Consider the following 27,598-nt stretch of genomic DNA (forward strand, 5'->3'; position numbering starts at 1 on the left):
GTGCAAAAAACAACGAAAAAGGGGGAAGAAATCAGAAAGCTGTGATCGAACGAAACGCGGACATCCGGTGAGAAGCAAAGCAAAAGCAAACAAAAGGTGCTCAAGAGAAACAAAACCACGGAAACCAAGAAAAGTCGGACCGTACCATCTGTCCATCCAGCAATCAAAGCAAGTCGCAAGCAAGCATGGGTCAAGCTGGGGCCGAGGGGGCGCTACTCCCCTTGCTGGCCGAGGCCAGGGCCGCCGCGGGGCAAGGGCCCAAGGAACCCAGTCCAACAGCAACCCAGGCCGCTGCCAACCCCCTGCGGGGATACCAACAGGCACTGAAAGGCAAACTGACCAGCAGAATGACCAGATGCGGCAGCTGTGTGTTGTGTGTATTCATATTGCTTTTTGCCACAGCAAACAAAACACTATCTGTCGACTTTCCAGAACTTTCTATATACAGAGTGACGCACGTAAGATCCGCGCTTTGAAACTTTAATAACTTCCTTCGTTCTTTACTGAATCGCATGATATTTTGGCACAATGTAGGACGCCTTGGGATTTTATTCGTCCAAGTTTCAGACGAATCCATTCATTTTCAGCTCAGTTGTGCACATCAAGGTGAGCATCGACGTTTCCCATTCACTTTCAGATTCGTTTCCCATTCGTTTTCATTCACTTTTGCGAGAAGTCCGCCCCAGCATACCGCAAGCACCTCGAAAAGTGATCGAAAACGATGGGGGTCACGGCGAGGTGCACAATTGAGCAAAAAGTGGATAGAAAAACCGGTATTCCACAACTAAGCTAAAAGTGAATGGGAAGCAATGGGGTCACGTCGCGTACAAATGGACTGAAATTGAACGGGAAACGATATGGATCACGTCGAAATGCACAACTAAGCTGAATGTGAATTGAACCTGGACGAATACCTACAATCCCAAATGTGTGCCTACCTTGTGTGAAAATATCGTACATTTTAGTTAAGAATGAAGAAAGCTATTAAAGTTAAAAATCAGGAATTTTACGCGCGCCACTACACCCAAGGGCGGATCCAGGGGGGGGGGGGCCAACGGGGCCATGGCCCCCCCTTTGACGCTGAAAGGGGGGGCCAACATATCTTTTGGCCCCCCCTTTCATCCGTGTTCTTTTTCAGAGCCGACTCATGTATTCACGATCATTTTCACTTTCTTATCTACGCCAAGGCCAAACATCTCTATTTTTGTCCAAATATGACAATGGCCCGGCCGTGTTGTACCATCTTAAAACCCCAAATCGGAATTATTGAAGGAAAACTTCATGAGCCATGGATATGCCTGAGCTACTATGGTATCATGATGCTACCATACTTCATTCCCATTATAACCAAAACCTTGAAATGCACGTTTGTTTACACGCCGTATCGCCGCGATCGCCGCACTTTTTCGCTCTAATATCGTATACACTGCCGCGTTGTTGTGTGCAAAGTCCTATATACCTTATATACCGGTTGTGCGTGGAGTCGGGTAGGTAATCACTAATCGAGGTGTGGTAGGTTTGCAACTCATATTTTAGCCCATGCCTTCTTGGCTTAAACTTTCCACACTCACATTGGATTTTAAGATCCAATTTTGCTCTGTTGACATTTATGCTGAAGCCAATTTTGGGACACCACCAAGGCTGTTGTGCGCATATATTTTCCAATGTTTCTCTGGGTTTTAGGAGTATTAGTGCAAATTTTCTCAAATAGCAATGAGAATTACCTACAGTGCAAAGTCAGTGCCTGCAAAGGAGTGAAAAGTTATCTGCAACTTAACCTAGAAGAAAGATGAAAAGATAGACCAGAAAATAAGTAAATAACAACTTGCTTTAGGCACATTTTAAGGACCCACCAAACCATTTTCCAGGATAAGCCATCCATGATGAAAAGACGAGGACCACCTGTGCAAAAGTCCATGATGGACTTTTTCTCAAAGAAAAGTAAAAACAGAAACAGGCAAGTAAAAAAGTATTTGAAAATGTAATGGAAGCCATTCTGGATGCATATATTTGACATGTGTGGTAATTTACAACAATGTTTAATTGGAATTGTATTGTATAATACATTTTGGTCAGTGTTTTAGTCTCAGCCTCTTAGATAGGTGTCTAATTTTGGTGCTGCTTTATTTAAATGAGCATTTTAAAGCAATTAAATCCACCTTTGTGTTAGTATCAACTAATACTACCTTGGCTGCTGAGTGCTGGCATATATGGATAATGGATCACTACATCTGCATTGTTCTGAATTCCACACACCGACTTTTTCAGCCTGGATCCACAGCCATCTGTCCCAGCCTGTGATCCTCCGAGCACCCCTTCTCCTACTCCTGGACCAGAGATGCCCACAGCAACAGCAGGAGCCTATGCAGGTACAGTAGCTTATGTTGCAGTTCATTCAGGCATATTGTGTTCAGTTATAGTTTAATGAATTCTTGTATTAAAAATGTGAGTATTACATGTATATCCCTCTGCTATGTGAATAGTGTAATGACAGCTATTGTTCTACCTCTAAACCGCCTTTTGCACCTGTGCTGTTGTATTATTGTGCCTGAATCTGAAAGCAAACAAGATTTAATCAATATATACTGCCAGAGCATGCAGTAATATCATCAGAAAAAAATTATACCTTTTCCCAACACTTATATCACTTTCATTTATTTCTAAAACACGCATGATTTTAAGGGCACCGGCAGCCACTTACCTATCGACATCCCAAGTCAGGGGCGAATGGGCCGCGCACACAGAAGGACACGGCCAGAGGTCACGGGGTCGCCTGGCCACGCCGCCGCCCGAATCGAGCTACCCATTGCCACATTCTTATGGTTTGCTTGATTTGTTTTGTTCGGTCGGTCCCTTTGCCACAGTCATAGCACAGTCAAGACTTTTCGATCGGTCTATAACGTGTCGGTGCATTGTAGTCTGCGCACCGACCGCTACCGCCACCTATCCTACCCACTGGTCGACGAGGCTCGCAGCGCTCGCGGCGACCTCTACAGCGACGAGTGCTGACACGGCTCAGCGGCACAACGCGCACCGCTCGCCGGCAGTCACAAATAGTATCTAAAAATAGAATAGTTATACTAGCTTTGTGAATTCTGGCTAAGATTGGTTTGAACTATCAATGGCGCATGCTAGAGCAGAAGCTAATATGAGCGTCATTTGACCATTGTAGTCGGCGCGCCCCTAAGCCCCAATTATCATATTATCATAGAGCGTAAGCTGATTGTACGGGCGTCACCGTCGTGTTACCTATGCCGTCTTCTTAACCTTCTGTCGGTAACCTTGCTTTAGTCTAAACAGACTACTACATATACCTAGATTGTTTTTACTTTTTTATCGGACATTAGCTGGCGGTCCGAAACACCCACTGGTTGTAATGGTAACATGACTTTGACAAACGGTTTTTGAGTGAATGAACTAGAAACGTTGCATTTTCTTGTTTTATTTTTATGCAAATAACATTTCTTTAATATTTTGCAAACGAGCTTGGTGGTATTCCGACTTCTTAGGTACCTACCAAAGATGCCAGCGCCGACAATCGGCAGCTTTTTTCCTAATATGCTTGCCTAATTGATAAAGTAATTTTCAGAGTCCAACCAGCAGAGTCCAACCTGACCGTTTAGCGACCGGATAGTAATCCTATATCCCCTTGCTTGTCTCTTCAGAGGAGGATCGCCCCTTGGCCCTGGAGTCTCCTGTGACGGGTCCTGGCCCTGGAACCTCATCCTTCACGCCATCTGAAAATCAGTCAGCAGGCTCTCCAGACCAGAGTGGTGGCGATTCAGAGGACATTGTTGGAATCCCAGATGATAGGCCTGTTCTGCCTCCGAATGACTTCGGTTTTTTTATCGCAAAGAAAACCAGCGATGAAGAAAAGCTAGAAGGACTGACCAAACGATGGTGTCCCTCCGAGAAAAGTCAGTTCCCTGTTTCGTATCACACAAAGAATGGGGTGTCCCGGCCGAGGTATCTTCTCCGGCATCACTTGGATACATACAAGTGGCTGGCTGTATCCAGAAAGGGGAACTTATCTGGTGCATGGTGTAGTGTTTGTGTGCTTTTTGGCGAAACTCTTGATGAAGGCGAAGGTGCACGTGGAGGTAAAGGCAGGTCGAAAGGCAAGCTGGTGAGCCGCCCCCTTGTCGACTTTTCTGACTTGACCGGCAAGAATGGTGCTCTGGATTCGCATGCCCAGTCAGCATCCCACCAGGCCAATGCTGCAAAGGCTGCCAGCTTTACGATCGCAATGAAGGATCCAAAGAAAAGCATCGATGCAGTGATGGACACAGCGAGCGAGCGCGAGGTCAGGCGTAACAGGGCAGTACTGACGTCAATCATCGAAACGCTCAAGTTTGCTGTGACGCAAAACATATCACTGCGAGGCCACCGTGACGATGGGCGAATTGATGGGAGTGGTACTCAGCCAGCCGAAAACGATGGAAACTTTAAAGGGCTGCTCCGATTTAGGCTTCAGAGTGGCGACGAAGTACTGAAAAGGCACCTGCAAGATGGTTCTGGTAACGCGCTTTAAACGAGCAAAACAGTCCAGAATGAGCTCCTCGACGTCCTCAGGACTTTGGTGCAGGAACGTGTGACAAACAAGGTGCAAAAGGCTCAAGTATGGGCGTTGATGGCTGATGACACTACAGACATTTCAAACAGAGAGCAGATGGCTGTGGTGGCTCGATATGTAGACGAAAATGAGAGTGGCCAACTCGTAATTCGGGAAGACCCTGTCGCTCTTCTGGATGTGATGGACGTCATTCGGCGGTCCGCGAACGGCCCAGAGCTGAAGATGTCGGGGAAGAACCTCGCAGAAGCGCTGCTAGGCAGTATCCGCAAGCTGGGCCTGGACACTTCTCGCCTTGTAGCCCAATGCTACGACGGCGCGGCTGCTATGTCGAGTGAGCGGGTGGGCGTGGTGGCACAAGTGAAGGAAGCCGCACCACTGGCAGAGTATTTCCACTGTGCGTCTCATGCATTGAATCTATCGACGTCACTCATCAACAAAGTGGATTTGGTAAGAAATGCCTTGGGGACAATGGAGACTGTCGTCGTTTTTCTAACAGATGGTGCAAAGCGGGGCGAAATCCTGCGCTACGCACAGTCATCAAAGATGGACGGCGATAAGAGGCTCAAGCTGATCAAACTGTGCCAAACACGGTTTGTCGAAAGGCATCTCGCTGTGGAGCGTTTCTTGGAACAGCTCAGCGCTATCCACCTGGCACTGGAGCAGATCGCCACGTGGCAAGATCGGCGCTCCAGTTCGAAGGCCACGGCGCTTCTGAGTGCCATCTCGAGGACCGAATTCCTGGTAGGTCTGGTCGTAGTTGAACGGTTGGCCGGCATCCTTCGGCCATTGGCTCTGGCACTTCAGGATAAGCAGCTGGACCTCACTAAAGCCCTACAGTTGGTAGATGCGGTGAAGTCCGTGCTGACGGAGCAGAGAGCCTCCAGTGAAAAGGAATTCGCTGTGTTGATGCGGACGGTGGAATGCGCTGCAGAGAAGCTGAGTGTAGAGGTGAGGAAGCCGCGTCTGCCAGAAAAGTCCGTCTACCGGGGAAATGCAGGCAGGGATCTCTCCACAGAAGCCTACTACCAGATCACGGTCTTCAATCCTGCCGTGGATCTCGTCCTGCAAGACATCAACCTGCGCTTCGGCAAGCACACGCAGCTGACCGCGAGCCTCAGCAAACTCCTGCCAAAGAAAACAGTTTCTACGGAGTGGTCTGACGTGGAGCCAGCCTACGAGCAGTTTAAAGGTCTCCTAGGATCAGTAACTGACTCGCAGGTGAAAGCCGAGTTCAGCGTGTGGAAAGCCATGTGGCGTGATAAACCCAAGGAAGAAGTTCCGACGACTGCTATCAGTTCCCTCAACGCGTGCCCGGCTGAAATCTTTCCAAACGTACATATGCTTCTAAAGGTACTCAGCGTGCTACCAGTAACAACCGCAGAAGCCGAGCGCGTGTTTTCCAAGGTAGCTAGGACACTGACAGCGCTCAAAACGACCATGACCGAGGGTCGGCTCGAGGCGCTCGTTCTGCTTCAGGTACATCGGGACCACATGCCGGCGACCAGCGAGGTCATCAACCGCTTCGCTGCGTCTGCCTGTCGCCGTCGGGAGTTCCGATTGCGCCTGTAGCGCGACGCGATCCTGATCCTGCGCGATGTGGCCCTGACCCTGCGCGATGTGATCCTCGACTGCTCAATGTTATCCTCATCCTGTGCGATGTGATATTGAAAGGCTGACCATATATGTATGTACATACATAATATACATTCGGTTCTGCGCCAGACGTGTCAACTGTCATCACTATCAGATGTCTGACAGATAGGATGACCGCGTATTAACTGATAGGCTGATTGTGCTGATCTCTGTGAACAGGACAGCTAGCATAAACGCGATGAAATCACCTGATTTCAGGAAACACATGTGATATAAATCATACGCGTATTGCACAAAAACAGCTTGGCTTGAATAACAAGTTCTTCATCATGCATCATTTTGTGAGCTTACTTGTGAGCCATTTGTGCCCTAAACCGCTAATGTCATTATGTCAAATGCCATTCCGGGTTGAAAATCCAACCATAAGACCGATTCATAGATTCATATCTGGCTAAACATATCCTGTGCTGAGGGATTCATGCTATCAACATTTTACCACAATTACATGTTTATTACCAAAGTTATTTTTGTCCCATAGGCACCCAAGCTTCTACTAATAAATACACGCTATCACTTTAAGCATCATTCACGTCCATCTGCTTTTGCATGCAGAGCAGGATGCGGAAAATGTACCCCATCACGGCCGGCTTTCTCAATGACATTTTGACTACTCCCAAGTAATAATTTAGGTTTTCTGCCTCCTTATTTGTTGTTCGGATATCGCTGCATGTATAAGCCCACCTTGCAGTTCCCCTTCAATTGGCCTAGGCCTAGCAAAAAATAGTCAGGCGTTAACCCCTCTCCTTAGAAAGGCGCTTTAGCAGGGTATAGGTTGCCACTACGGATTGCCATTTGCAAGGGCGCAGCCAAATTGGGGCCTATTAACCCCCCCCCCCTACCGCCGAAGTACGTGATTTTTTTTTTGATTTTTTATTTTATTTGATTTTTTTTTGGCAAAATTGCAACCTTACAAAATAAAGTGGCCGAAATCCGGGGAGAAAATAGGATTTGGGGGTAGGTTAGGTTCTGCGGGCCCTATCCTAGCGAAAAACATGATGGGCATTTGGCCCCCCCTTTGAGATGCCCCTGGATCCGCCCTTGACTACACCTACGCTGCTTTCTTCCTTTTCGTTTAAGTTGTATAGACATAGGCTACGTTCGTTTCGTGTTTATTGTTCTTATTGTATTTCATACCGTTTATTGTTCCGAGTGTTCTGTATATATTGTCGATAAATGTAACCATGGATGTACGTGTCGGCCTGGCTCAGGCGCGGCTCCGTGTGGCTGTGGAGCACGCTCGTCGGCGGCCACGTCGGCGAGTATGGGTCACCGAGGTTCAACAGCGGCGTAAAGCTCGGGGTGAGTTTTACCACCTCGTGCAGGAGCTGCGACTCCTGGACCCGGATAGGCACCAGACCTATTTCCGGATGAGCCGCGACTCGTTTGACCTGATCTTGTCTAAAATCGGACCGATGATCACCCGCCAGCACACACACTTTCGAGAGCCCATCGAGCCGGCTCAGCGTCTGGCCGTCACCCTCCGGTACCTCGCCTCAGGGATGGAGTTCGCCGCGATGGCGCCCACCTACCGACTCGGCGAACGGACGGTGCGAACCATCGTGTGGGACACGTGTGCCGCCATCGTGGCTGTCCTCGGCCCGGAGGTGCTGCCGGCCCCGACCGAGGCCACCTGGTGGCGGAGCGAAGCGGCCTTCAAGCAGCTGTGGGACTTCCCCAACTGCGTGGCGGCCATCGATGGAAAACACGTCCTAATCCAGGCACCAGCAAACCCCGGCAGCATGTACTTCAACTACAAGAAAAACTTTAGCCCCGTATTTCTGGCTGCCGTCGACGGTAACTACCGCTTCGTCTACGTGTCGGTGGGGAGCGCTGGGAGAGAGTCCGACGGCGGCATTTTCGGCCGCAGCGACCTGGCTGAGAAGCTGAGGGACGGGACGCTCGGCCTGCCAACAGCCAAGCCGCTCCCGGGCACGGAGGTGAAGCTGCCACCTGTGTTTGTGGCGGACGAGGCGTTGTTCCCTCTCACCGCCAACATCATGCGGCCGTACCCGGGCCGCACCGAGGCCAGACTCGGCCGGCTGGTGCCTTGAATCGGTCTTCAACTACCACCGGTCCCGGGCACGACGCGTGGTGGAGAATGCCTTCGGCATCATGACCCAGATTTGGCGACTGCTGAGACGGCCGCCCAGCGTCTCCGTGGACCACGCTTGTCAGCTGGTCTATACCATCTATGTGCTGCACAATTTCCTACGCCGTAACGACGCAGCCGGAGCACCGCCCCCAGTGGACGGCACGGAGGCTGAGCAGGCCGAGGGTGGCGGCGAGCTGGTGGACCTCCGCGGCCGTCTCATGAGTGAACGTGTGACTAACGTGTAAAAGTGTGTGATTGTTCTTTTAGTTTTCAAGGGTGCCTGCCGAAGATTGCAGAAGATACTGCTGAGTTCGCGCTGCTTCTGAACGACTCTCTGGACGTGCTCAACACATGCAGGCTGTACAGCGCCAATCCTCTGAAGAGGGCCATCTCAGGAGAAAACGTCTCAGCCCGACGACACTGTCTGGAAAAGTTAGCAGCCTGGCTTGGGAAATGGAGTGTCCAAGTCCCTTCAGTGCAGGGCCTACGGCTAACAATAGCCGGTGTTCTGGCCATCTGGGACTGTTGGAGTGGGGAGGGGACCCCTGCCATGTTCCCCTGTGTACGAGCGTGAGATTCTTTTTGGCCAAAGATCGTATACCGGACTGACCGACGCAGATGTTGGTGGACTAAACAAGTCCATCCAGGCTTTCTATGATGTCGGGGATTGGACGTTTCGTGCAACACAATCCAATGGCACCTGCGGTGTTGTTTCAGCCAAACGCTATGTCCAGGATAGTCTCACATCATATTTGTACCATCAGCGCCTGCAGAGCTCTCTGTGCACTGCAGATGATAGTCCCCTTCACTTCCTGGTGCAACTGTTCATTCGGCTACAACTCCACGCCATTCGTAAGGAGACGGCTGGGCGGCGTGAAGACGCACATATGCCAAAACGTTCTGAAGCTACATCATCAGCTGTAAATACGCACAGATGATGTTGGGCGTGATGGCATGGCGTGTGGTTTGTGCAATGATGCATCGCGATGTTGTAAATAAATGTTTGATTTATGATTTGTGTGATCTTGTCTGATGATGCAGGTGTTGATTTATATAGACCGCTGCAAGGATGCATCACACAAAATTAAGTCTGTGCGAAGCATGCCTGCGTAGGCATTGTGATTGTGCATAGGTAAGTTCCTCTTCCTTTGCTCTTCCACCCCTACCCCTCCCCCGCTGGCTGACCAATCATCTTATTAATCATCTTATTCCACACAAAAAAAAAACATCTGGGGGTGGACCTGACCGGCGTCGGGGGACCCCGCAGTTTGCCGTGGACGTCGCCGGTCGCCAGCGTCGACTTCAGGCCCGATTCCATCCTGATCGGCCGACCGGCAGCGAGGAAATCTCCCGGTAAGTGACGCTGTACTATTTACATACAAAACAAAACAAAAAATCTACTCCATCCCCTGTAAATGTTTTAGACAAAAGCTGTCTCTGATTCCACGTCGCCTGACCTGCCGTTTCTCGTGTGCAGGGTCGTGAACATCAGCGCGCACTTGCTCCGAGACCACGGGCCCGACTACGTGCGGTGGGCGCGCGGCCTCAGCTCGAGCGGCGGGCCGCTGGAGGTCGCGCGGGCGGCAATGGTTATGCCGCCCCCATTCTTCACTCCTCCGGACGTCCTGAGGGCTCTGGCGGTGCCCTTGCTTGAGAAAGGGCTGGTGACACTGGAGGCGCTGTCGGCTGGCCGTCGACGCGACGCCCGACGCCTCCGAGAGCTGGAGGTCACGGTGGCTGATGCCCACGGCAGGATCAGCCAGCTGGAGTCGGCTGCCTGTGACCTGCAGCTTCAGGTGGCATCCCTGCAGGAACAGTTAGCCGGCCAGGCTGACGCCTGGAGAGCCACCATGCGATGGGAGCTGGCAGAGGCGAAGCGGCGCCAAGAAGTGCAGCTCTCTGAGCTTCAGGCCGTGCTCGCCGCTGCTCAGCGGAGCGAAGCCGCGCTGCACCGACGTGTCGACCGACTGACCCGCGAGCTGGGAGTGGCAGTGTAGAAACATCGCCAACTGGTCGCTGACAACGAGGGCTATCTGACTCGGCTTGAGCAGGCCGCCAAGCTGTCCTCTCAGCAGCACGAGGAGCTGTCCCGCATCACTACCATGGCGAGTAAGCTAGCCCGACACCCTGCTGTCGAAGAGATGATACTGCGCCAGTGCTTGACCGCGTTAAGTGCTGGCACGGTCGATCGGCACTGTCGACGCACTGCCCGCCAGCTCTTGGCCGATCTTTAGGTTGTGCCTGCTTCCTTAAAGTCAGATGTGTGCTTACTGCTTCGTTTGGTTTTGACATAAATACACTTTTCTCAGCATCCTTTGTCTGATGATGAACAAGCCGGGGGCTGATCCATTCTGAGGGTTGCATTGCTATTCACAACAAATATGTACATGACTACTCTTCAGCGTTTTGATCACTTCTCATCCAGCACCGCGATCTTGACGACAGGCCGTCTATACACGCATCCTCCCGCCGTCTTGATCTGGACGGATCGGACCCTTCCATCTGGTCCCGGGAACACTTGAGCCCACGGCACGGGCCGGTGGTCGGGCGGAGGGGGAGAGAAGCCTTCCTGTCACCTTTTTACCCTTAAGCCTTTCTCGCAAACGTACTAAAAAGGCTAGGGACGTCAGTTACGACGTGCGCAAGCAAAGGCATAAATGTTATTCAAGGTAACTAATGATCAGTGTACTGTATTGCAGCATTTTAGGGCTTTCGCCAAGTGCGCCAATATTGTAGTTGGTCTTCGGAGAGTGTGAATAAACAACTCGCGTTGGGAACACGTGTCTAGCCAGATAGCTGTTAGAGATTCGGGCGCAAACCACTACAGTATGTAGAGTGCAAGTGCACTGCATCCGATCTCCCACCTCGAGGAGCCTGAGTGGCTGCGGGGTGAATGACCCCAGCATCCGGCGGCGCGCGCGCAGCGCGTGCAGTGCACGTGCGCGAATGCTTAGCTTAGAGACAGACGCGGAGAGACCACGGCGATGGCCGGACGTTGGACCCTACCGCTCTCAGGGTACTGCTGGCCCAAGCTGATAGGTCAGCTGCCGAATCAAAGTGCTTATTGCTTACTGCTTGAACGACTTTCTGATATAAAGTCATGTGAAGACGACAGGGAGTTTGGCAGTCGGAACGGCCGCAGCCGACGGCAGGTCAAAGTCGCTGTTACTAGATAGCTGAGGGCTCAATGTTTGATGATGATGATGATGATTTTTTTTGGGGGGGGGGGCACCCGGACTACAGTGGTCATCGGCGCCCAGGCTCAATGTTTTACAGCTTGTTATGCGTTATTGATTTCCACTTTTGCCCGATGGTTGCCAACTTGTTCGTTGTTTGTTGGGGGTTAGGGGCGCGCCGACTGCGAGGTCATTTGGCGCCTATGCCAACTTGTTCAGTGGTTCTTGTTATCGTGTCGTTTCAGACCAGCCTGTTCGAGGACTGTCGAGCGTCTCTCACAATGCTGGAGGCGCATAGAGAGCGGCAAGAGATCCGGGAAACGCAGCAGATACACGTCGCCCTGCTGCACAACATCTTGCGGAGACTAAACGGCAGTAGTGGTAGTGCCCACGCCACGGCGGGGAGGCTACCGCGCGGAGCTGCTCTGCCTCTGACCTCAATGGAGGGATTCAGGAGGCTCAAGGAGAAGCTAGATGCGGATGGAGTTCGCCCAAGCCATGGTGAATAGGAAAAAAGTAACCGCTTTTCAATGGGTGAACACTGAACAGATTTATGGGAAAGGTCTAGTGAAATTTCAGAGTGCATCAGTGGAGAGCCTAGTGCGCAATCTGTAGAAGTAAAGTGTAAATACAGCTAAGAAATACAAATGTTCCACCGACAGATAGCAGTTGGATGTGTTTCCTATGGCTCGCTGAACGGACGACCTTGCAACAGAGAGCTGAGTTCGACGTGAACATCTGCCAGTAAAGTTAGTCCACCAATACGTCAGTCATACAAGTCACAGGTGCAACTGTACTGGGCGACAAATGCAGCAGCACTGTCGGTGAATGCATCCGCCGCGTCATGGCCCAACTGGTAAAGAGCTCCTTGGGCAGCTCTTCAACATGAATGGGGTCAAGCGCCACGAAAAGCCAGGCTTTATGACAACGAAGCTCTACACTGTCGTCTACAGTAAGCATATCTTGTAACCCGTTTTTTTTTCTGAACAAATTTCTATCGTCCTGCTCATTTTATGAACAATTAATTTGGCAGTGTTGTTCCTTTTTTCTTTTTTAATTACCTTGCCTCACCAGTTTCGCTTTTATCACAGAACAAATGGTTTTCACTTCCTTTTGTGAGTAATAAATTGTTCCTCAATACCTTTTCCTACATTTCGCTAGCTAGAAACGCAAGATTTGCTCCCTCGTAACAAGCGTTTTGTTCTTTTTTTTCCCCGGCAGGAGCAGTCAAACAGAACCCGGCCTTGTCGGTCACCGAAAAGGACATCGCCAACGCTATCGGAAAGTGGCTGGTGAACAGCCGAGACCGGGAAGGGTATAGGACAGCGCGCCAGGCCACCAAAAGCAACGGCGGTGGCCGCGGGAGCGCCCCCAGCAGCAACGGCAATGGCAGCGGAAACGCGAACACACCAGTAGCGGCGGCAACGGTTTCGAACATGACGCTGACGCTGGGGGTAGTGTTGTGTCAGTGTGGTGCTGCGGCGCAGCGTCTCACAGAGTGAGTGTCCGTCTGTAGCTGAGTGGTCAGTTGTGGTGTCGGTGGTACACGTATAGTGCGGTGTGGTGCAGAGGTGTAGTGAGTTGAGGGAGACATGGGCGTGAATCGACGACGACGCTACAGGGCCGGAGTTGGAGCTCCGTAGTGCGTCACCTAATGTGTCACCGAATCTCGAGTGTAATATACGTCGAAAGGAAACTGTCGTAGTTGTTAATGTATTGATGTAGGTACGAGAAGTGTAAGAAACTCAGGTAGTTTTACTATTCAGCCCACGAAAGAACCCACAGCCAGTTTGCCATGGAGTCCCCAAGCGGCGCAGTCGACAGAGCGGCCACTTGCGATGCCAGTTTGATATTCATATGGACAGCTTATATGGTTACCGAATGGAGCAGCCTATATGGTAACGACATGGAGCAGCCCATGTGGTTACCAAGTGTGGTAGCCATTGGTTACGACATAGGGAAAACAATATGATTACTATACGGGGAAGCCCATATGGTTACAACATGGGGCAGCACTTATGGTTACCACATAGGGCAGCCAATGTGGGCACTATGTGGAATTAGATGGGCATGCCTAATGTCCATATGGTAACCACATGGTTATATTAAGTGAGTGTTACCTGGAAGGTGGGACTGCAGAGTTATATAGTCAGTAAGGAAGGTCATACACTGAGCCGTAACCGGCGCCTTATGCGGCAAAGTCCCATCGCCACGTGACAGCAAGATCGAGGAACAGTTTCCACTAGGTCTCCTGGAGAAGCTTCAGCAGATGTCTGAGGGCATCAGGGATGCATCCAGAGCAACCTCATATGAACTATACTTCTCCCAGTTCTGCGAGTGGTGGTGCAGGAACTATCAGAACAAGTATGTGGCTTCGGGGCTTGTTCTCAAGAGATCTCTAGGCCCTCTGTCTCCTGACATCATTCGAACAGACCGCACCCACCTAATCAACTTGGTAGCCAAGCACTCGGCTAATATGATCAAGATTCTGAGAGGAGACTGCGACTTGAGATCGGCTCGTGGATGTCTAGAGGAGGTGATCCTCTGCCAAGGGGCCTTGGAGGGTCTCCGCCATGGGGTACCCCTGGGACCCTCCGCCTATTACACCATTGCACAGTCCGCCCTGACCCAGACATGGCGATACCTGGAAGACTCTCGGCTAACCAGATGGGTCATCACCCCCGCGGAGGGCAGAACGGACCTCTGGCGATTGGGAGAGGTGAACTCCGGAAGGAGTGAATCAGTCTTCCTGCACGACAGGATTGTAGCAGGCCTTGCAAGCTCTGCATCCCTTCTGTTCTGGGCCACACCCAGACGCGCCCGAGCGGGAGGAAGGCGGAGGAACGTGTGATCTCTTCCTCCGTGAGTTTCTGCGCTGGCGGAGAATCTATCAAGGTCATGGAGGGCGAGACAACTTTGAGGCAAAACCTCTCAACTGAAAAACAGAGTCAGAAATTTTAAACCAGCTTCTTTGCCTGCCGGGGAGGTCTTAGGGCTTTATTGAAATTGTTTCTTTGTCTTGTGGTTATGTTCAGAACAATTCAACACAAACAGGAAATCCTGGACCCTGGTCAGACGCAGCTCTAGACAGCGCGCACAGAAACGGGGACACTGGGTCCAAACAGTTTATTCTTGTTTCGGTTGCTTTGTTTTGGAGGATCGGTCTTCCGCCATATTAGAGGTATATTCCTCGTGTTGGAGGACCGCCGACATAATGGGCAGTGTGCGCTTTGCCGCTCTGAGGATGCTTCTTTGGCTGGGGTCGATGAGCCCCGGCGGAGCCATCACGGCCTGTGATTGCAGTAGCTCGCTAAAGACGGAGATGTACAGCCTATTCAGGTCAGAAGCATGTCAGAGAGACGAGGCTCCAGAGAAAGTGAAGCGTGTCGCAGCTCTCGTGGAGAAGGGCGATTCAGTGGAGGTCCAGGGCTACCGATGCAGCGGGCTGGTGACGAAGACTTCTTTCTTGTGCGACACTCTGAGCTATAACTATCTGACCAAAGCGGCATCCACTTCTCCCTTGCACCTCACCGTGCAGGATTGCATCATGGCGGCGACTCGCGGTATTTGGACCGTTCAGATCGGGGACCGTGCCACCGCAGTCAAGGTATCAGTCGGAGCCTCGGTCAACTATAGAGCCTCCAACACCGGTGACTTCCCGGACGAACGCACCGGGAGCTGTACGCATAGGACCAACTATGAGATCCATTCCGGAACAATAGAGATAGAAGAGGTGAGTGTGAAAGCGTTCCCGGATATGTCCCGAGTAGTCGCCAACGGCAGGATGATGCCCTACTCGTCCGATATGGGGCTGGAGGGAACCTCGGAGGGGACTTATGTCTGGGTCGAGCAACCAACCCTGCGATAGACGGCTGATCTCCCTCCTGTATGAGGGCGAGGTTGAGATCATCACGTTCAGGTCTAGGTCGTTCGTGAGAAGTAGGGGTGACGATAGTGCCTTCCAGATCCATTCCACTCTCGGGCCACCGGAACCTATGTGCGGAGGGATTGCACAGGCAACCCAGGTGTCCTCTGTGTTCCTGTTGGTCAGCTTCCCAGACCACCGTGGCCTACGGAGTGTTACTAAGCCCAATCTTATGTCTCTCATGCAGGGGCTCTCAGGGTACGTTTTCAACTCTCTCACCTTCTCGATGAGCCAGGACCTGGCCGAGATAGAATATCAGTTTTGTCTGGCCCGTCGCCAAGATTTGCAGCTTCGCGTCCTCATGCTGTCACTCCACCCCGGACTAGATGTTCCCCTGGATCCGGAAATTCCCTGCACATTTGCCGCTGGAGCAGGAGAGGCAATCATGCTGGCCACTTGTGCAAGAGTCGAAGTCTGCATCGCCCAGAACTCGACATGCTTCGAGGAAATCCCAGTTGCTCTCTCAGATGGAACAAGCGCCTTCATGTCCCTCCCTTCCCGGAAAATCATCCAGAGGTCGCGCCAAATCGAATGCGGCAGCCGAGTGCCGCTGGTTCTGGAGGAAAGTGGCATTTGGTACAGCCCGAACTCTCTCGTGGAGCCCCGCTATGCCAGGCCGCTTCCGGTGTCGAGAGAAATCCCGGGCTGGAAGACTGCGGCACTACCCAAGTTGGACACCAGCGGAATTTACAGAACCTCAGACATCAAGCGCCTCAGAGCTGCTCTTGAGGCCCCCGGTGCATCTGAGATCCGGACGCTCAGGAGACTGGATGCCCTCGCGGGCGCCAGCATAGACCGCAAAACTCTGAAAGATCACCTGGACGAGGTGACCGAACGAGTACCTGACATCATCTCTGGCTGGATGCTCAGCAAGGGCTACATAGTTGGTGGGTGGTTCGGATTCGCAGTAATGCTTCTCGGGTGCCTGGCGGTGCTTACTAGCTTGATACGCTGCGCTCTGATTCTGAGGCTTCTGGGAGGTAAAGTTCCCCTGTCACGAGCTTTGGTCTTTGCAACGTCCGAAGCCTACACCGCCGTTAGGTACTTCGCACCCACTCAGAGAGTCAATTCCCCTTCTCGCGGGCCTGAAGCCGTAGAAGCCGGAAACGACCCTTGTGACGCCGAGCGGCTAGCGCAGTCTAGCTACCTCAAGCTCGTATCAGAAAGGACACACTGATGGCAAATTTGCTTGCTCTTCCTGCCGTGTCCAATCCTGATGACCTGAGAGGGTTGCGGCGTCTCATAGACGACCTCACCGCAAACGTTCGAGCACTGGACGCCCTCGACACGCCCTCCGATTCTTATGGCGAGCTGCTACTACCGGTGATGAAGGGCAAAATCCCTGAGACATGGAGGATGCAGTGGGCCAGATCTCGTAAAACAGCCCCTACTGAGGAGGGGTCATCAGAGTTCTCCCGCTTCATGATCTGCCTCCACGAGGAGATGAACTTGCGTGAAGAGGCCTTCCAGGTCCCATGTCAGAGGGGAAAGCCAAACCATGCAGAAAGTTCTCACCAGTCACCCACTAACTCAGCTACTAGCACGCTGAGTTCTCAACGGGTTCAGATGGTGACTAAGCCTAAATGGAGGTGCCAAGCGTGTGGACAGGGACAACATGGCCTTGCAAAATGCGACCAGTACCACCGAATGAAACCAGAGGATCGATGGAGCGTCGTGAAGAGGGCTGGACTCTGCTTCCAGTGCCTTGGACCTCATCGAGTTCGAGACTGTCAAAGCAGACGATGTCCACTGTGTCAGGAGCATCATCACTCATCTCTACATCGCGGGGAACGGGAGACATCAGCAGCACCTTCGGCATCGGGGATAGCTCCCTATGCATTCCCGTCTCCACCTTCTCAAATCCCAAAGAGTGTAACGGGGATAGCTCCCCATGCATTCCCGTCTTCATCTCCTCAGCCATCAATGGTTGCAACCAGCCCAACAGTCGACTCAGCTCAAAGGACTGACAACTCAACACCAAGAAGCTGTCGCTACAATGCCATCAGCCGGCACAACAATCAGTTCTTCCAAACTGCCCTGGTAAAAGCTTCAGGCCCGAAAGGACACCGGCTGGTACGAGTGCTATTGGATGGCGGATCAGACACCTCTTATGTGAGGACATCTCTGGCAGAGGATCTCGGTCTTCCGATCCTGAGAACTGACACATTCGCATGCGTGGGTTTTCAGGAAAAGCTGGAAGAGCCTCGGCCATACCATCGAGTCCAGATCAACCTGCAAAGCCGATTCGGAGACGACCCAGTACAACTTGAGCTATACAGTACAGATCGGCTCTGCTCAGCGACCAATCTCAGACTCAGCCAGACCAATCTCCAACTTTGACGCTACAAAGGCGCGCACATCCCGTATGAAGGACAGACTAGGTGAAGAGGCTGTTGTCCAGTACGAGACCCAACTCACTGACTTGTTGGCAAGTTCTATCATTGAACCCATACCACCATTCGATTACAGTTCCAATGAGGTGCCACCCAGGAACAACTGTCACGGTGGGGAGCCCACAGTGAGTCCACCTGAGTCCCAAGGCGACTCAGAAGAAGAGTCCAACACTCACAGTCAATCCTTGGGCACTGTGTGTGAGAAGAGTCGTGACCGGGCGGCTACAATAGCACCAGCAGGGCCAAACCAGCCTGTGACTGACAGAAGGCTCGTAGCCTGCTTTCTCTCCCACGCATGGGATTCTATTGCTGCTGGCTCGCAGACGGACACAGTTTACACCGATTTTAGCTCTGCTTTTACTTCAGTTAACCATCAGCTGCTTTTGCACAAACTGAGAACATCGTTTAGTGTCTCTGACAAAGCGTATGCCTGGCTCGCATCTTATCTGTCCAATAGGCGCCAGCGCGTAGTGCTGAACGGCGTGACCTCTGACTGGACTTCTGTCAAGTCTGGGGTGCCAGAAGGCAGCATCTGTGGACCTTTGTTTTTTATCTGCTACACTGCTGACATTCCATCTATCATCAACACAAACTGTATCATGTACGCGGATGATTTGAAACTTTTCAATCGTGTAACCTCTAACGACGACGCCGCCGTCCTGCAGGCCGACCTTGGTCGGCTGGTGCGATGGTCTGAGGCATGGCAGCTAAAATTGAACCCAGTCAAATGTTTTGTTATTTCGTACACGCTCAAAACCCGGCCAGTTACATTTGATTACCAGATCACTCATGTTTCACTGCAGCGCAAGGTAGAGGCACGTGATCTCGGAGTGATACTGGACAGCAAGCTGACATTCGCGCGTCACATAGACACTGTTGTGGCGAAGTCCAGACGCATGCTCGGGTTGTTCATTCGGGGTATGCAGCAGCCTCGCAACCTGCGCGGCGGGGCCCTTGACGTCAGAGCATTGCGTACTGCCTACTTTGCGCATGTCCGATCACTCCTGGAGTATTGTAGTGTCGTCTGGGCCGGCGCTGCAGTGACCCAAATGAAACGACTAGACCGTGTGCAACACAAGTTCCTCATTTGGCTCGCATCTCGTTCGGACCATCCCACAAACTGCCTGGATTACGAACATCTACTGTCTCACTTTCAGGTTCCATCCATCAAATCGAGATTTCATCAACACGACCTCATGTTTTTATTCAAGATTTTCCATGGTCAGATTGACTGCCCGCAACTAGTCACAAGGTTCTCACTCTCAGCACCTAGTAGAAGGGTGCGCAACATCAGGCTGTGGAATATCCCACCAGCACGAGTCAATACTGTCAAAAACTCTATGTTCGGGCGAATTCCAAACAGCTGTAACGCCCTCCTAGCCGCGAACAGTACAGTTGACTTTTTCACGGCAACACTTGGAGCCTTCAGAACTGCTGCATATTCATTCGGTCAGGCCGCCGGTGTGTACTAGCATGTTTCCTTTTAGTGTATACTTTTAGCTTGTTTTCTTTTTAGTGTTGCTTATAGTAGATACCTACCTATGTTATGCCGTGCTTTTAACTACAGTGTTGTGAATCGTTTGTGTTTTCACCTCATCTTGTTTATGATTTTATGTACTGTTTTGACTGCACCTGTTAAAAGGGCGTTTGCCTGTGTGTGCTTGTAGTAAATACAATACAATACAATCGCACCAGAACAAGGCGGCAACTTGCCGCCTCAACCGGTTGTCAGGCTCAAGTATATCACCCGACCCTTCTACAAACGACATAATGTTGAATGTCCCCTGCAGACGGTTACCAGGTTAGATCGTATGTGCCAAGTCTGCCAAAAGCATGTACTGTAGACTGGTAAGTACTTAAAAGCATAGCTCGTCAAATGGGAGGGGATGTGTGGAATAACTATAGAAGTGGAGAGAAAGGTGTTCGCCAGCTTCGTGTTTCAGCCGCGCCAAATATGTCTTGCTTTTCCATTACAGTAGAAAATAAAGAAACTTCCGCAAACATCTAAATTATGAAAAGCTGGGGCAATCTAATAAATCAATAGGTGTTCTACAAATTTTGGAAAATGGCGCTTACGGTCAGAATCCTTTGGACGGCAGAATAACATTACACCCCAACAGACATACCCGAACAATATTATAGCATTTGACAACACTAAAAAACAGTTACCCTCAACAAAACCCACCATCAGCCTAGCAGTTGGCACCCCATAATCACACTGAATTCCCAGATGGCCCAACACAATATCACTCCCTTGGGCAGATAGGCAAGGCAAATAATCACCGACCGCAGCAGACGAGTGCTCCTGTCCCAGGCCGGGCCGGGCGTGTCACTTCTCTTCCGAGCTCTACGAGCCACTGACCAGAGACCTCATCAGACTCAGTGAGCTGCCCCGGTAGCCGGAGCCGAAGTGGTTCCTGAAACACAACGGGCACAGTGACTCAGTCATGAGAGGACAGGTAACGTTTTAAAGTAGAATGTATAGCGCATGAAAAACACACCTCGGAATTCGGATGAAAACACATAGGTAGCTTTTAGTACAAGCGAAATACAACACAAAGGATTGTACGGATAAAATAGAGTTTCGGTGATAAAAAAGCAGCAGACACAACCAGCCTCCCATCAAACCATATGCGATGCAGTCACGTAATCTCCCAAGCACTTAGCACTACCTAAGATGCCCCTCACTGTAACTAACCACTAACCAGTGGTTGAGGTTGTGGAAGAGCTGGTAGAGCCGGTTCCGGCGCTCGAAGCCCTCCTGTTTGGGCAGCACAGCATGGTAGCCACGGAAGAAGCCCGATCCCAGACCGCCGAACATGTGCCCGATGCCCAGCTCGTACTCGGCGTGACCGTAGAACGACGACGGGTCAAACACAACTGGCGGAAGGACGGGTCGGGTCATATTCAGGCGAGGGGCGTACAGACGGAAAGGGCCTGCATGAGGCACTCGTCAAAAGGGGCCCATCACTCAATTAAGACCGAGCTGGCGATAATCTCGTTATTCAAATATTCTAAGTTTCCCCGCCTAGGCTCCTACATTTTCTACCGAAAAAAAAAAACATTGATGAGATGGGTATACTGACGTTTTCAATATAAACAACTACAACTGAACAGTGAAGAAGCAAGTATCTCCAAATACCACCTCGAAAGTCTATTGCGATCCATCTCCACCAAAAAACCCTCCATGTCCCTGCCCTGCACCGGCGAGTCACGTGCTCCAGTCTCCCCGTTTACCTGGCTCGTCGTCAGTCTCGGCGGCATTTCCCGACCACAGGTCCCCGTGCAGCAGCGCCGGGGTGACGGTGATATTTCTGAACATCTCCGGTAGGCAGCGCTGCAGTCGCGGCCACAGCTCACGCGCCTCCCGGTCCCCGTATTCGCGCTCAATCATCGCGATCTGTCGGTAGCCAGTAACAGGACTTCAGTGGGTATACCGGTAGATCCGATAGGAAAGGCACGCATTTGTCCAAGAAAATTGCTAAGAAAAGGTGGATGGGGAAGCAAAGAGGCATAAAAACATATCAAAATCCTTTTGAGAATATGAAGGATAACTGCCCCAAATTTCACTTTTGCTTTTATTAAAGGCAAACCGTCAAAGTCCATGATAACTTATATGATCGCCTGTAGTCACAAGCTCACAACAAATATACTTGATGATTCTAATCCAATGGACATGAGAACCAAGTGCGAACACTAGTCGGTTTAATTGTTCAGACATATCTAATAGGGTCGGGCTTCCCAGTCTCTCCCAGTCCTGTACTCTCAGCGCAGCTCGACCCCACGTCTCCCATTCCCGCCGGCCCACCCACCTGGGGCTCCAGTTTGTCCCGTGCCAGAAACTGCACCCAGTCGTCGCACCATTGGTTCGCCTGCGGGATCCGGCCGCAGCATGTCGGCACGGGAAACCCAAACTGGCTGACCGGTGCTGCCGCCTGGCGGGAAAACGAAGAGTTACATAGAGGAGACAGAGCGACTACCCGAGGAGCTGATGGACCCGAGACGCTTATTACGGCTCACACGGTCTCGACGACCTAGGAAATGAGCCAACATTTGTGAGATCAAGAGATGGTAGAATTCATAGCACGACTCATTATCGAGTAAAAAAAAAAAAAATATACTGTACCATATCAAGCCAACATAACAAAGGTCTTGCAGATACGGTTTTCAAAAGTTTTCAAAGAAACCGAACAGCAGCGCTCACATGTTTTTGGGACGCTCCAACGCGCGAGCTATGAGCCTCTTCCTTCGCCAGGGCGGCTCCATTGTGGAGATGCATCCTGGAACAGTGACGACTTCTATAAATACGCGCGGGAGCCCTCGCTAGTACCTAGGCCACATCCATACTAACACTCCTGGCAATCCCACAGCCTGCATCATCCTCACGTTCTAGTGTGGAATCTATCCACTGAGAATATGGCTAGCTGTTTACTAGCCTGGTGGAATCTGTCCACTGAGGACATGGCTAGCTGTTTACTAACCTGGCTATCTGTTCCCCCAGCTGCGCCGCTCGGCCGCGTAGACCTCCCATGTGCAGGAATTCCGTAACGAGTACGACTCGGCCGGAGGCGGGGTCGGCGGCCACGCCCAGTGGGCGGGGACAGCGCACTGTGTCCGTATCTTGGATAGTCTGCAGCGAGGCCCGCTCACCAGACAGCATCTCCCGCGCCTGCGGGAGTGGGGAGCAAATGGAGGGTGATGGCAGAAGGGGGTTCTGTGTGGATTACTCGAAATGCTTTGTTGTTATTTATTGGGGCTTTAGGACGCGCCGACTGCAAAGGTCATTTTGCGTCCATAGCTCGAAATGCCTGGGAAGAAACCAAGAGAGTGTGGCAAGATAGCAGACTGCATGATAGTTGACACAGCACCTTCAGTGTGAGAACTGAGCAGCCACATCGATCAGTGCTTACTGATCACAGTGAAGTTTAAGTGTCACGGCAGTCGGCACACCACATTTTATACAAAGGAGGCAACCGAGTGAGCAGGACAATAGCCAAAAGTGAAATTTTTGTAGAGGAATGGGATGTTATACCACGCCATAAGAACCCAAATGAACTGAGCATTGAGCACAATGACTACTGGCTACAATCATACCAAATGATACTCCTATTTCCAGGAACGCCCAACTGGACATTTTTGTCCAGTTGGGCGTTCTATGAGCAATAAATACAAGTTTCTAGCATATTAGAGAGGAATACTTTCTATACCGTTTTTTTTTTAACTCACTAACCTCATTGCCCACGTCGTCGGACCATTTCAAGTACAGCTGGCCGCGATCAGAATCAAAGCCCTGCCCTTGGCAGACGCAGCCGCCACCCCTGCCTCCACGAATTGGCTTCAGAAATGACAGCCCCAACTGCTCTTTGACAAACTGAAACTCCATCACGGCACTGGAAAAGAGAGGATGGTCAGTGTCCAAGGTACTGATTACTGAATGCCTGCCATGAACAGCATGATCAACAGTCACTGCACAATACCTGCTCTTAGCACGTTCCAATTTTTCAAGTCACAAACACATTGACATCACTCAACAGTCAACATGACAATTACTGAATGGACAAAATAGTCATCCTTTCAGTCTTATTCTTTCAGAAGTCCATCGTTGCAATAATAAAATAAAAGCACTGCCAACGCCCAACGATACAGCATGGATTAGGTATTAGGATTAGGTATGGATTAGGAATACTTCATCCATGGATACAGTACTTCAGCATTTATTTCATGCTTTCACAATTGATATTCAGTCAGTGTAGGCTGTAGATGCATTTGGTGTCATGTGATTCAATATGTTTTGTGATTTTGATAGCCATAACACATCATTTTGATTCAGTTGACGTTATGCTTCTTACGTTTTCAGTTTATATACATGCGAGGTCAAATTCATTAGGATATGTTTTAAGTACTGCTCTTATTTCGGCACAGCACAATCAGACAAGGGGGGCTGGGGGGGGGGGGTGTCTGTTGGACATCCCCCCTTGCCGCTCGGCCCCTGATGGAGCTAGAGCTTAGCAAAAAACGAGCGTGTTACCCGTGACTAGGGGAAGCCGATGCTCCCCAAATTTAGGGTCCTAACTCCTAGATCATTGGTTGACCTTCCACGTCAGGTCAAAGACCCAAAAGTCGGGAAAATCGGGACTCGTCAGAACTCCGTAATGGGAGGCTGTTATAGGGTTTTTGGGGTGCCAATCACGAATTCCACGTTAGTTTTGATCACAGATGATGTCTTCATACATTTAGGCCAGGGCAGGTTAGGTCAGGTCAAGAATTGTTCAAATGGGTGCTACATTCGAAAACAGCTCCAAAAACTACCCTGGGCCCAATCTTACCAAATGCTGTGAATGCACATTCACGGCATATGGTAACATTCAAAACTATTCCACACTCACTTATTCATTCGTTCTGACGGGCGACATTCATAATCATTCACGCTATCAAAATCATTGGACAAGATTATGTCCTGGAGGTAAATAAAAAGGACATCTTTGATATCAGTCCCGTAAACTCTGGCCAGTGCTGCCAAATCCTATTCACGGCATTGGTAAGATTCAAGATTGGGCCCTGGATAGGAAACAAGTGAAACTTTAGAAGGTGAACTGAAGTCATCAAATGTTAATGACCTGACCTGACCTTCGGGCTTCGCATGACCTTTATAGCCACCATAATGCATGGGAGCGACATCATTTCACATGCATGAACATTTGCATTGCACATCACGACATGCATGGCTTAGAAAAAAATTAAAACCACAAAAGACTGCAAACGCGTGTAATGTGAGTCGACATACGCCAAATCGCGATTCCAATTTGTGAAAAATTGAGGGGGTCCGTTCAAACCCCTCTTGAAGTGCGAGGGTTTAACCGTTGCCGGCACAGGGGGTTGATGCAACCCCCCAAGGTTTTTCGCAATTAACTCGCGTAAAAAGCGGCCGAACACGACGAAACTTTTAGTACCCTTGCATTGATCAATTCTACACGGTATCGGTAACCCTGGCGTCATCGGTAATGTTTTCGTTCAAGGTTAGGATTTCCTGTATTGGGCCGCCGTGCCAGGCCGAAGCATACTGTGACGTCACTGGAAGAGAAGATAACTTACCACGCTTTCAGATTCAGGTCGATTCCGACCGACTCAGCCGACTCAAATCGATTCCGATCGACTCAAATCGATTCCGACCGACTCAGACAGTCGGTCGAGTTAGTTTGTGTGTGCCTGAGTCGGCTTGAGTCTGTCTGAGGCTGTCTGAGTCGTTCTGAGTTTGTCTGAGTCGATCGGAATAGATTTGAGTCGGTTGAGTCGTTCTGAGTCAGTTTGAGTCGTTCTGTGTCTATCTGAGTCGATCTGAATCGGTCTGAGTCTGCCTGAGTTGGTTTGAGCCTGCCTGAGCCGGTTTCAGTCTGCCTGAGTCTGTCTGAGTCGTTCTGAGTCTGTCTAAGTCGATTGGAATCGATTTGAGTCGGTTGAGTGGGTCTGAGTCAGTTTGAGTCGTTCTGCGTCTATCTGAGTTGGTCTGAGTCTGCCTGAGTCGGTTTGAGTCTGCCTGAGTCGGTTTGAGTCTGCCTGAGTCGGTTTGAGTTGTTCTGAGTCTATCTGAGTCGTTCTGAGTCTGTCTGAGTCGATCAGAATGATTTGAGTCTGTTGAGTCGTTCTGGGTCAGTTTGAGTTGTTCTGAGTCTATCTGAGTCTGGGTTGATCTAAATCGGTCTGAGTCTGCCTGAGTCTGTCTGAGTCCATCGGAATCAATTCGAGTCAGTTGAGTCGGTCTGAGTTAGTTTGAGTCAGTCTGAGTAGATCTGAAACGGTTTGAGTCGGTCGAGTCAGTTTGAGTCTACCTGAGTCGTTCTTTACAATATCTTCTCTTACCCAGTGACGTCACAGCATGCTTCGGCCTGGCACGGCGGCCTGATACAGGAAACCTTAGCCTTGAACGAAAAAGCTACCGGTGACGCAGGCCAGGGTTACTGATACCTTCTACACTTCCCTTAAAATTTCATGACCCTGACCCAAATGACCTTTGTTGACCTGTGGACAAGTCATTTTTTTCAACTTTGAACTTGGTCATCGCTGGGGTCACCGGGCCAGGCTGCGGAGGTGACAAACACTAAACAGCAAAATTATCATAGCGCTGTTCGGCAGCCGGCTATTTTGTGTGCAGGGTATGACGTATTTCGCGAGCCGACGTCACAGGCGGTGACGTCGGCTCGCGCGCGAGCAGGGCCCTGTTTCACCGGTGATAGCAGCACGCCGATTTTACGACTTGTCAAATTGGGTTTCCATGGAGACATCAACAGGCCCATTGCTCCAACACTACCACAAGTGTGACGTCAGCTCGCGCAATTTGATAGCAGCGTGGTAGCAGCAGCCCGTGAAACACCGCCCCGAGCGCCAACGACAAACTAACGGGAACCCTCGGACACCCTCGGGGCATAAACCGCGGAGTAGCATATTGAGCGAGTCTTATAAGGAAAATTTAAATATTTTCGTGTCTCAAATAATAATCAGGGCGTCTCTTACCCTTTTAAATATCATTTAGGCTTACCTAACACTTCAGTTGCCAAATATCTGCAATTTATTCAAGCAAAGGTATTTTCAGTAAATATCAATGGTATAGACCGAAATCTTTTGAATAAAAACTCCAACCAACAGAAATAAAAATAACTTAATTTATTCCAACCATTTCCTCCAAATAAATAACATAAAAACTCACTTTTACACACATCATTCATAATAAAGCATACTAACACTCCGCTTTTGACAATTGCGGCGTCGAGTGGCGCGCTGCTAGCGCTCTTTTTCGATCGCAGAGACCCTGCACGCGCGCGAGCACGCTACGTCACGTCCGGGGGGCACAGGTATATCAATATGAAAAATCGCAGTGACGTAACACTTTTCTCGCTTCTCATTGGTCAACAGCCCGTTGCCGGGGTAACGTGCACGTATGTGAGCGCGGGCAAGAGTACTAGCCGGCCGCCGATCAGGGCCCATAAAATAAGCTAATACTGCTCATAAATTGGGAGGGAAATTACTTTGCCACAGAAACACATTTGAGGATTGACATTTCAATTTTAGAGGAAAACTTTTGTCTGCAATGCTTTTTACAACAAGCTTGCATTTCTTCAGATTGTTAGTCTCTGATGTTGCTCTGATAATGCTGATGTTGACCTACAAATACAAACTGAAATACGCGTTTGTAGACAGCAAATTGAAATTGAAATCCTAGGTACGCACACACCATAGAAATGAAATTAAATATAAATTTATGGATTGCACTTACCGGAGAAAGCACACTGACACGTCCACGTCCGACGACGCTAGCTCGACGAGAAAATTGAAATGGTATTGGTCACCGTGGAAAATGGCGCGGAAAATGGAAGACGCCACCACGTGCCACGCGATTTCACTTTTTCAAGGTTGAGGTCCCTCTGTTTCCGGCGACCTCGAGCCACGCCCGACTACAGCGCCATCTAAAAAAAAATCCTTGACTAAAGCGACACCTAGAGCAACAAACATTCGCATAGTTTATTCGCATCGACTTCATATTTCATGCTCCATAAATATTTATAGTCACCGTGCGCATAGTAAGGGGTGAGCGGTGACAATTACCTACATGACAAAAGATCGTAAGACAAAAGATCGTATGAAAAAAGCTTGTGGACAATGATCGTAAGATATAGAGGATTATTCATGGCTCCGAGTGGAAGATAACGATATCTTTCTAGTTGAGGTTTATTTGCCATTGGGTCTACAGTGCAGGGCCTACCTATTTCATCTCGCACTCCTCTGAGATGCAAA

The 27,598-nt window shown here is 50.4% G+C and overlaps 4 protein-coding genes across 5 annotated transcripts; 3 read left to right on the forward strand and 1 right to left on the reverse strand.

Moving 5' to 3' along the window:
- The first annotated feature begins 1,652 nt into the window (after positions 1 to 1,652).
- On the forward strand, positions 1,653 to 4,531 carry LOC122370467. Its single transcript, XM_043346126.1, has 3 exons — positions 1,653 to 1,957; positions 2,269 to 2,369; positions 3,666 to 4,531. Exons 1-3 carry the CDS (start codon positions 1,881 to 1,883, stop codon positions 4,529 to 4,531), a joined length of 1,044 nt encoding a protein of 347 aa, XP_043202061.1. The 5' UTR covers positions 1,653 to 1,880.
- Positions 4,532 to 5,116: 585 nt separating this feature from the next.
- LOC122370468 (52 kDa repressor of the inhibitor of the protein kinase-like) lies at positions 5,117 to 6,142 on the forward strand. Its single transcript, XM_043346127.1, has one exon. It carries the CDS (start codon positions 5,117 to 5,119, stop codon positions 6,140 to 6,142), a length of 1,026 nt encoding a protein of 341 aa, XP_043202062.1.
- Positions 6,143 to 7,407: 1,265 nt separating this feature from the next.
- On the forward strand, positions 7,408 to 8,277 carry LOC122370469 (protein ANTAGONIST OF LIKE HETEROCHROMATIN PROTEIN 1-like). Its single transcript, XM_043346128.1, has one exon. The coding sequence runs from the start codon at positions 7,408 to 7,410 to the stop codon at positions 8,275 to 8,277; it is 870 nt and encodes a 289-aa protein (XP_043202063.1).
- A 10,718-nt stretch (positions 8,278 to 18,995) lies between these two features.
- On the reverse strand, positions 18,996 to 27,265 carry LOC122370465 (ketosamine-3-kinase-like). Of its 2 annotated transcripts, none has more exons than XM_043346125.1 (8): positions 27,081 to 27,265; positions 23,043 to 23,202; positions 22,294 to 22,481; positions 22,017 to 22,092; positions 21,625 to 21,747; positions 21,050 to 21,212; positions 20,518 to 20,692; positions 18,996 to 20,229 (listed from the first exon to the last, which is right to left on the reverse strand). In XM_043346125.1, exons 2-8 carry the CDS (start codon positions 23,193 to 23,195, stop codon positions 20,160 to 20,162), a joined length of 948 nt encoding a protein of 315 aa, XP_043202060.1. In that variant the 5' UTR covers positions 23,196 to 23,202; positions 27,081 to 27,265; the 3' UTR covers positions 18,996 to 20,159. The 2 variants fall into 2 exon arrangements, with proteins under 2 accessions (XP_043202060.1, XP_043202059.1); XM_043346124.1 differs by lacking the exon at positions 27,081 to 27,265 and adding an exon at positions 24,763 to 24,815.
- Positions 27,266 to 27,598: the final 333 nt, after the last annotated feature.

This window comes from Amphibalanus amphitrite, unplaced genomic scaffold (genome assembly GCF_019059575.1).
Source record: "Amphibalanus amphitrite isolate SeventyFive unplaced genomic scaffold, NRLGWU_Aamphi_draft 001134F_arrow, whole genome shotgun sequence".
NCBI lineage: Eukaryota > Metazoa > Arthropoda > Thecostraca > Balanomorpha > Balanidae > Amphibalanus > Amphibalanus amphitrite.